A 10,294-nucleotide genomic window follows, 5' to 3' on the forward strand; every position below is an offset into this window, starting at 1 on the left:
ATTGAAGTTATTAAAATCTTATTTGCGATCAATCATGTTACAAGAACGATTGAATGTATTAGCTTTAATGTCTATTGAGCAAGACTTTCTAGAAAATATTGATTACGAAAATTTAATTAGTGAGTTTGCTTTTAAAGATGTGAGAAAAAATATTTTTACATGATTTGTAGCATTTCAAGCTTTATACTCGACTTGATTTATATATTTTTTTCAAGCTTTGCTTATATGAAATTGTACCAAGACATGATTTTTGATGAAATTCAAGAGATGCTTTTGAGCTTTATTTATGTTTTTCTTGTTAACGTATGTTAAAAAATAAATAAAATATTTAAATATCATATTTTTGCAATGAAATAATATTATTGAATATTTTTTTAATATATGTTTTAGTGACTTGAAGGGGCACCATTTTAAAATCTCGCATAGGACAATCAAAATTTTAGGCCCGGCTCTGTCTTCAACAATGATTTACCACCATTCAACCACATATTTTTCAATAAAATAATATTATACGCAAATTCAAAATTATTCTTTATTTTTTAATCACACATTTTTCATCATATCACTATTTTAAAATACAATTTTCTTAAAAAATGGGGCTCAATCCCTAGATTTTTAATAGATACTGATAAAAGTTTTAAAATGTGTGATTAATAAATTGTGAAATTATAAAAATATTATTAATTAAAATCAAATTTTAATCCAACCAAATTACGAAGCAACCTCGTAGTCGGCCATAAAAACGCCAACACACAAAGGTATTATGTCATCCTCTTCAACCCAAACTAGTGAATAATGTTGGGTGGGTCTCGTAGTATATCCCAGCACTTGCGAGATTACCACTGCAATCCTCGCCAATTCGGGGTTTATACCGATTATACAAAACCATTTTTGGGTTTATTGCCTTTCTCCTTTTCCCCTTCCTCCAAAAGATTTTTCAGACTAAGATTATTCAACATCAATTCTTCCTATTCTTCTACTACCAATAATAATGATGAATTCTTCCGAGTATCTTTTGTTAATAATGACAATTGCGTTACAAATACAGTTCCGAGTTCCCTCCTTTCCGACGTTTTGAGGTATTCTTCTCTATTTGTATATTTGCTTTTTGAATTTTTTTTTTCTCTGTGGGTTTGGTTCTAATTTCTGTTCACTGGATTCTTGTTTATAGTTTTCACGATTGGGATTTATATATGGCATCATCAAGAATATACCTTTTTGTATTTGATAGCTTAAAATAAACGACATTAGTTGAATTGAACTTCATGGACTAAATTATCTCGTTTGCTGAGCTCAATCCCGTGGAAATTTGGCTTTCAGTGGTTTATTAAACGTTGATTTATTTTCAGACAGTGTCAACAGTACATGTATGTTTGTATGTGTTTGTTACGCTGTTCTTTTTAACAATTTCCTATTTACCTAAATTTCCTCTTTAATGTGGTTCTTTTCACTTTATGAATAGCCCTATGGATGATGATCAGGAGCCTCCATCTGAAGGATTATCCATAGTAGCAGGTTATTAAAACCCCATTTACCGACCTTTTGTTTTTCTTCTTGATGCTGTTGTATAACTCAGTAGACATGTTTGTAAATCCATTTATATCTGCGTGTTTTTGTCTGTCCGAAGGAGAATATTTAAGTGTAAATTCTCAAGTTTTAAGATTGCAAATAGTTTTTTTCCAACATCAATGGAGGACATCAGCATTGTGAAAGCCCGCTCACAGTCACAATCAAATCTGTATGTCGAAGAAGAACAATTTGAACCGTTCTTGTTTAGTTTTAATTTCTTCATACAGGCACTTATCTGCCACAAGTATTTTCTGAAATAACTGTGTTTCAATATCCTGTTAGGAACATTTTTGGTCATGACGGAAATGATAACTGAGTATTGCTGAAAATGACATTATCTGCGCTTGAGAACAAAATATCCACATTCAAGAAATATTGGTTGAGTTGTTACTTGAATTTCGATAACAGGTATAAGTGGCAAAATTTGGCAATTTTGTCAACTCTAATTTTGCCCAATTGGAAGTTCAACTGATACTAATTTACATAACAATCTGTTCTCTTTTTCCGGAATTTAATATATGCTGTTTCTTTAAAGAAAGTTTGTGCCAACCTGCTATATTATGTTGCTGAGCACGAGTTTGATGTAGTTTCACTTGTATTAAACATCTCAACTAAAAGTTTAACTGCTCGAACCTATATTTGCTCAATGGATACAATCGGCTCATGGGAAAACTTCATATGGGTTCGATGTACTTTTATCTTCAACGAGTGGTCCGGCATTCAATGCGGGTCGAAGCATCTGGTTGCCCGGTTGGTTAAATGCTATTAATGAAAATAGTAATTCATTATTTTTGACAATAGGTAGAGAGGACCATATGTATATAATTTAAATGTTGTCTTCAACACATTCCTTCACGTGTAGAAACGATTCATATCTTTCCATCAAGGCCTGAAGCTTACACAATTTCATTAATTAGATGGCATCAAGACTTGAACATTGCTTACCATGTTAACGATGTTATCTAAAAGCTTAACATATTAATGAGGGCCATGTGTAAATTATTTAAATGTTATCTTCAACAACTGGCAAGTGAACAGTGGTATCTTTTGTACATTTTTTGATGGAAAGAAAAATAAAAAAGGTTTCTTTCCTGAGTTTCCTGATTGTTTTATTGGTTAAATTGATTATTGGTTGTTCGTTGAATATGGATGTGTTGGCATCTCTATTATTACAAAATATGATACATTAAAAGCTGTGAATATGTATTGTATCAACTTATTTGTTTATAGGCCTTTTAACCTAAATTAGACCGTGTGTTTTAAATTATTGTGTAAATTTGTTTTAAATAAACTTCTTTATTTGATATATATATACATGTGTGTGTGTGTGTGTGTGTGTGTATCATGTGAGGGGTGATAATCCTGATGATCATTATAAAATTTGATTGAAAGTTTGTGGCTTTCGCAGTTTGCTGATAAATATTTCTTGTAAATTTGCTGCAAACTTGTCATGGTCCTGTAACTCAACTCACCTTCATATTTTGAAAATATTTCTGTTTGGATAGTCCTGTTGTTTTGAAATGACTCGCTAAGTTTAGCATCTGGATTTCTTGTTTCTTCATTATAATAGGAGGGATAGTAGCTTTGGGGAAGTTCGATGCCCTGCACATTGGTCATCGGGAACTTGCAATCCAAGCAGCAAAAATTGGAGTTCCATTTCTTTTAGCCTTTGTTGGAATGGCAGAGATACTTGGGTGGGAACCTAGGTACGAAATGCCGCTTTCTTCTCAACTCTTTTGTTAGTCTAATGCACATAAAATATTTGAAGGCAAATAAGGCACAAAAGAGAAAAATGAAAGTCTAGTGGATTTCTCCACTCTACATCAGACAAAGTAGATGTTACACAATTATCAAATTGAGAGTCATGATTAAAGCCCAAATGTTTGCAAATTTTTTTTTATAACACTGTGCTTGGACTAAAAAATGCCCTTGTCCAGGCATGTGCCTGGGAGATGTGTGTATATATTAACCTTTCTATCTCTTTGCTGCATTACCTAGGATAGTTTCTACAGGAGAGAGATTGTAATCAAGGCTGTATGCTAAACTAGAAAGAATGAAATGAAGACAGAAAAGGAACTTAGGTTGTACTCAAGGCTGAATGCTAAACTAGAAAGAGTAAAATGGAAAAACGAAAGGAATTTCAAAAGAAGACCATCATCTTTTTCGACTGGTTTGTTCTCATAGCATGCTAATATACATATACGTACACTCACCAACTTGTGATTGATATAGATAATTTTATCCCACATTAAAACCCACTTGCACTCCTAGATAAGGTTTGGTAAAATGTGCAGGACACAAACCATATTGGCTCTTTGGTGGGAAAATAATAATAATAATAAATGCTTGGTTTCAAGAAAACCAGCATGGAGGCTCTTAAAATGGTTACGAGTTCGATGCACACCAACGTTTTGGAACACACTCAAACATGTCTAATACTCCTTCACCGAGTCCAAATGTTAAAATAAAAAGAACAAGTTTTAATTTTGAACGAGCTTCAACACACACCACCGTTTTACTTTTGCTTTTTGCTGTACATTTCATTAAAGATTATTCTATTTTTGCCTAAGCTGTCCAAATGGGCTATACTCTACAGGCTCTATATTTAGAGAACTTGTTCAGAAGAACTATAGGTAAAGTATTTATGCACTACCAAATTAAAAAATAAAATAAATAAATAAATAAAGGAAAGAGCTCAAAATTTCAACAAAAATACTAGTCTCCCTAGGAATGACTTCACAAGCATGACAGCTGAAGATTTGTTCGAAAATTATTTCACTTCTTTCCTTTCACCAATTCCTTAATCCTTATTATATAACAGAAAGTCGTGTTTCTTGCTTGTAATGGGCACGTTGGTTAATTTATTGATTGAAAGTATGTTAACATGTTACCTACTTCTAACCATGAGGAACTACAAGCATATACCACAACTTAATTAGCCATTTAGCCCTGACCATCCTGACAGCATAAGCTTTTGGAAGGATTGGTTGCATTTGAAGATTAAATCGTTGTTGTGGATCAAAGTCATAGATTAGAAAGCACTTCTAGGGACAGGAAGTTGGAGAGATTGTTCGATAAATGCCATTTTCCATTGTATACTGTCTCCTGAGATTTAACATTCAGGCTTGGTTGCTGTATGATCTTGGTGAATTATCTAGCTGCTCTCTAGGAAAGTTTCTCTTACTTCACTCCGGCCGATCCATAGATGATCAGATTCACAACTTTCTATGCAAGTTTCATCTTCCTTTCCATCAGAGTGACATAAAGATTGTTCTCTCAATAATAGTGAAGAAGTACCACTTTGCAGGACTTTTCTCATCCACAATCCATTTCGTGTATTTTTTAGGCCATGGTAATTAATCCACTCGTAGGGGATGGTCTAAATAAAGGAAATTGTCATCCTTCTAGGTTTATCCCAAGACCTCCTTCAATAAGAACTGATTTAGGAAAAATTTTGTGTTAAAGGGACGAAGCCATCAGGAACATCGGCATTCTTAGACCCGAGTTCATAGCATTTGTTCTTGGTTGCCGCGATCAGGCAACCAATCCAATACATTTAAAATAACAATTTGAATGTAATCTGACTAGGGATGAGCGTTAAAAGAAAAAAGGAGTAGGTAAAAACTGCAATGCAGATAATTTGGCCCCGTGTCACAAAGCAGCAGCACGCTTCTCTGTTTGACCCAGGCTTGAATCTTGCCAACGTAATGACTCAAAAGAATTCCATTGAGAGGATCCTGCAAAAAGTTCTAATAATGCTGATTTGGAGAAAATTCTATCGATTAATTAGTGACTTAGTGTGAATTTCGTAACTTTAAAAAGACATAGTAAACTGGGAATCAAGGGCTAGTATTCTCTCACTTAACAACTTGGACAAATTTCATGTTAAAGAAGCAATTGCAGAACATTTGAAAATGCAGAGTGCAGATGAAAAGTCACATTCATGTCTGGCACAAAAAATGAGTCTGAAAAATGTGTAATCAATGGGGAAGATAGTGCTTCAAAAAATATTATCTGGTAATAAAGTTGAGATCAATGTTATGAAATTGGGACAGATGTATCAAGGGTCTACTGAATGTCAAAAGATATTTGGTTATAGTAATTTTAATAGTGACTTTGCAACAAGCCATTTCATTTTGTAGGATGACTCTTGGTCAACATGATTATGAAAGTTACCAATACAAAATATATACATTGACAGTTGAATTTAGTGTACCATCCTTAAAAGGTTATTTTGGAAGATGTTCATCGAGAGAAGATTTCATAGTGGATCCCAGTTATGACTTACGGGCGGGGAACAACTTGACTTGACACTTATCACGAAGAAGAATTGCAGCAAAGAATTGTCACAGTTGTTTGTTATGAGAGGTTTAACCTCCTTGCTTGTATTAGTTGTACATTTTGATAGTTGGAGTAAGGTTATACATCTCCTTCTTGAGCATTTGATTTGTCTCATTTCTTTTAATTAGTAAGAAGGTGGGTTCTAGTGCAAACCTCTTACCTTTAGGTGATTCTTCTTCAGGAAAAAAATAAAAATAAAAATAGATGGTAGCTCAAAGTTATTGGGGCCTATTAGTGGAAGTGCAATGGCTTTTTGCTACTAATTGTTTAAGAGAATTCAGTATGTCTTGATGGCTCAGTCTTTTGGTTGAGTTGGTTGCGCTTGCAATCCTAAATAAGCCTTGTTATATAGGCATATGCAACAACCCAATAGGTGTGTTTGTTTGCGGGTATATAAAGCATAAATGGGTATCCGATATCTTAAAATGAATTACAGAATGGTCTATTTCCAGCTGCTGAGTTGGAAATTTATATATAGAGGACAACCCAATTTGGAAGACCATCCAAATCATTTGAAAAGTTCTAGATAGCTGACCCATACAATCACACGTTCTCCTGGTGCATGTTATTAATTTACATGCCTGAAGTCAGAAGTGTTGTCTTTTCTCCTTCAACTTGGTTTTTGCTTCTCAATTTTATTGTGTTTGACCGGCATTCTTCAGCATCGGTTTGCATAACATCTTGTCCTTACCTTAGCTCTAGATTGCTCACTTGACCTCTCTATGATGTTCATCTTAATACAAGACCATCTGCAGATATGATCGTGATCTAAGTCGAGAAGCATTGACGAATGTACAAATTATTTGTAATCTGCTAGTATTTACCAAATTAAGTAAATAATTACATGGTTTGCTAGATTCTTTGTATGACACCCTGTTTAACTAGAACACATTAAGACTACTTGGTAAAGTCCTCTTGCATTGGGGTGTAAATATTGGCATCATACTTTCATCGGATGAAATACAAGGTTATCTATGAATGTGCACCAATATATTATTGAATGATTTATTTGTTCTACTTGCATGAACCGTGAATATTTCTACTTCATTTGTACAAATTCTTAATTCATTTAGTAGAAGAGCAAGATGTGTCTAGTGCTAGAATGCTGATTCAAATAAATCTTACAGGGTGACATGAAGGTCATATTGCTAATCCATTTTATTTAACTTTCTAGTACGTACATAAATTTTGTTTTCTGATCAAATCTTAAGAAGTGAGCTGAGAGGTCGTTTATGACTTGTTTTATATTATCTTTAAATAGGGCTCCGATAGTTGCCAAATGCGATAGAAAACGGGTTCTTTCCTCTTGGGCTCCACACTGTGGTAATGTCACACCCAGGGAATTCGAGGTTGAGTTTTCAAAAGTTCGACATCTTACTCCACGACAATTTGTTGAGAAATTAGCAAAGGAGCTCAGAGTACACGGTGTTGTGGCAGGTATCATATTGCCTTTTCTGACTTCTTAATTTTGTTAAGTTCCAATCATGTAATGGCGAGCATGATTGTTAATATGGTAGGTCAAAACTACCGTTTTGGATACAGAGCTGCTGGTGATGCACGGGACCTAGTGCAATTATGCAAGGAGTATGGCATTGGTGCTTACATCATAAATCCCGTCATGGACAAGAATCAAGATTCTGCAAACATCAACTCTCGCAGTTCAAAGGAGCAAGGCCAAGTATCATCTACTCGAGTGCGTCATGCACTTTCCAAAGGAGACATGAAATATGTCTCAGAGCTGTTGGGACGCCATCATCGTCTTATGGTGATGCTTAAGAACAAGGGAAAGGTTAGTAGTGATAGAAAGAGGTTGTCAGCACCTAGGTCTTGTTTATTGAATCTTCCACCAAAAGAAGGTACTTATAGCAACTGCTCTCTCTTAATTGATGACAAGAATGTGGTACCATGCAGAATCACCATCGATACGACAGAAATTCATTTGGATTATGACCTAGCTGCTAGTACGCATTTTACATCTCCAGATTTGGAGTTATTGGGTATCGACTTTGGTGAGTCGATGGTTTGATGTTGCCTAGAATTTTCATATTGTGATACTTATTTTTTCAATGGTATGATTCCCTGGCGACACGTTTACCCTTATTTTTTACTAGTAGGACACACAGAATTCCATTCTTGATTAATTCTACGATAGATAGCACACTTTCTTCTTCCAAAGTGAAGACGATGAATCTTGGTCACAAGTTTATTAAATGCTGTGCATTTATTTAATAGTGTCGATTGATTTTACAAGGATATAGTTGGTGAAATCATCTTTTGTTTCATTCATTGTTGTCGTTTTGGTATTTTTTTTAACTAGTGGGGGATTCTCGCTTCTTTCCTACAAATAAGCTAAGTCAAACATGCTCCAAGATCGTGTATATGGTGCATAGATATTGAAGTGATACTCTATATAGGCTCTTTGTTGAAATAATTTACTCAGGTCTTCCTTCTTATGGTTGATTTCTCGCTATTTTTTGAAGACTAGGATGAAAAATGACGTTCTTTTTATAGTTTTGTGGTGTTTCGGGGTCAAAATTGCTTTTCTTCCTAAAAGATTGACAAGATGTTGATTCTAGTTTTTGTTAGTCTTTCTTATTCTTAACCTAAGTTCTTATTAAGATTAAAGAACCAACCACTAGCTCATTTGACATACCCTCGCCAAGTCTCTAAGGATATCTTAATATATCTCGAGTTTTTATCTTCCAACTCTTGGTAGATTGCTTAGCTCCTGTTTGTCTATCATTAAAGTAGGAAAATGAGTTTTGGAATAATGAATTTTTGAATTCTGTGTGATTAAAAGTAGGAAAATATTTTGGGTTTTACGTGCAAAATATTTATTATGAGAACGTGTGGTTGAAAATAAGTTTAAGAAAAAAAGAGAAATAGTTTTGAAATAATGGTAGACTAATAGAAGCTTAATATAGTCTTTTTAGAAGCTTTTTAACAGCTTGGATAACATTATGCTCTTATTTGGTTTAACTAAAATTAGATTTTTAGTATATTTTGATAAAGTTAATGAAATATGTGGTTGAAAATTTGATAAAAGTTATGAATTTAATGAAATATATGGTTGAAAATTAAGTTGAAGATGAAGTAATTTTAAATAATAGAGGTCAAACAGGGGTTATATGGAAGAAGCTACTATTAAGCCCCTGTTTGGTTTAGTTAAAAAATCAATTTTTAATTCCTCAAAATGTAAAGTTAAAAATGAAGTCTCCAAACATGAACTAAGTATATAGTCCCTGGTCGAGGGTTGTCTCTCTTTCTGATACACCTCGTGGGCATAAGATTGAGGCTGCTTTTTGTCTTACTTTGTAGTAGGGAAACGTTGGAGTTGATGAAGCAGTGGATTGTTTGTTTTTATTAAAATAATTTCCTGATCATCATGTTTTTTTTCTTAGTCCAAATTCCGAATAAGATTAAACTTGATCAGATTTCTCTAAGTCTAAGTACAAACAAAAACTCATCTAAAATTGCCAATATTTCAGATAGAAGGTTAAAAGAATAACAAATAAGAAAATCTTAGCATTTGTTTCCCCAAAAGGATATGTGACCTCCCGTGTAGTGCAATCTCTTCAATGAACCACAATTTTGATTAACGGCATGTTCGATAATAATTATGAAAATTGATTTTTTGATCGTTAGAGAGAAAAAGTGAATTCCACTTATGAGTGAAGAAGTCAAGAATGACAACTAAAATATTGAAATAACAGTCAAAATAACTGCTTTGGGATAAAAAAAAATTGCTACCAAATGGGGGCTAAGAAAGACTCACGAATGAATATAGATTTTTGTCACTTGTACATTGCCTTTTACCACATTCTTGACAGCAAAATGTGTTGGCAAAAAATAGGATGAAAACTCAACTTTTTTTTTTTTTTTTAAATCTATCGAATAATCTGTCAAGGATAATGTACACCAAATATGATTGATAAATATATTTGAATTTTAGAATTTTCTTTTGCTGACGTTGGTTGCCATGAATATTACATGGGTAATATAATTTAAAAATTGAAATATGTAAAATATTTGTGTGGACGAGAAAAGTTGAATGGAATGCAGCTCCATAATGCAAAAATCCAGTTTGTTATCGTACTCGTGGAATTATGTCCAAATATTCCAAAGTATATTCCTCAAAGGAATTTCGTTTATTCCACCTATATTTCGCTCTGAAATAAAACCTATTTTTTAAAAAAATACAAGAATTGAACATATCAAGTCCTGTATGATTTTCATTATTTAAGAATTTATTTTTTCACAATCAAACGATTTCACGATAAAATANTGATACTCTATATAGGCTCTTTGTTGAAATAATTTACTCAGGTCTTCCTTCTTATGGTTGATTTCTCGCTATTTTTTGAAGACCAGGATGAAAAATGAC

The 10,294-nt window shown here is 33.5% G+C and overlaps 1 protein-coding gene across 2 annotated transcripts; it reads left to right on the plus strand.

The window, feature by feature from the left end:
• Nucleotides 1-759: 759 nt before the first annotated feature.
• LOC111395408 (FAD synthetase 1, chloroplastic-like) lies at nucleotides 760-8,163 on the plus strand. Of its 2 annotated transcripts, XM_023021384.1 has the most exons (5): nucleotides 760-1,079; nucleotides 1,463-1,515; nucleotides 3,140-3,275; nucleotides 7,172-7,347; nucleotides 7,428-8,163. In XM_023021384.1, exons 1-5 carry the CDS (start codon nucleotides 796-798, stop codon nucleotides 7,934-7,936), a joined length of 1,158 nt encoding a protein of 385 aa, XP_022877152.1. In that variant the 5' UTR covers nucleotides 760-795; the 3' UTR covers nucleotides 7,937-8,163. The 2 variants fall into 2 exon arrangements, with proteins under 2 accessions (XP_022877152.1, XP_022877153.1); XM_023021385.1 differs by lacking the exons at nucleotides 1,463-1,515; nucleotides 3,140-3,275.
• Nucleotides 8,164-10,294: the final 2,131 nt, after the last annotated feature.

The sequence above is a fragment of the Olea europaea genome, chromosome 6 (genome assembly GCF_002742605.1).
Source record: "Olea europaea var. sylvestris chromosome 6, O_europaea_v1, whole genome shotgun sequence".
Taxonomy (NCBI): domain Eukaryota; kingdom Viridiplantae; phylum Streptophyta; class Magnoliopsida; order Lamiales; family Oleaceae; genus Olea; species Olea europaea.

Bases quoted from the DNA above. Each gene is read 5' to 3' on its own strand.
- LOC111395408 (XM_023021384.1), top strand. From the start codon at position 796: ATGTTGGGTGGGTCTCGTAGTATATCCCAGCACTTGCGAGATTACCAC. The intron at 1,080-1,462 runs GTATTCTTCTCT...CTTTATGAATAG, and splicing joins CTCCTTTCCGACGTTTTGAG to CCCTATGGATGATGATCAGG. The intron at 1,516-3,139 runs GTTATTAAAACC...TCATTATAATAG, and splicing joins AGGATTATCCATAGTAGCAG to GAGGGATAGTAGCTTTGGGG.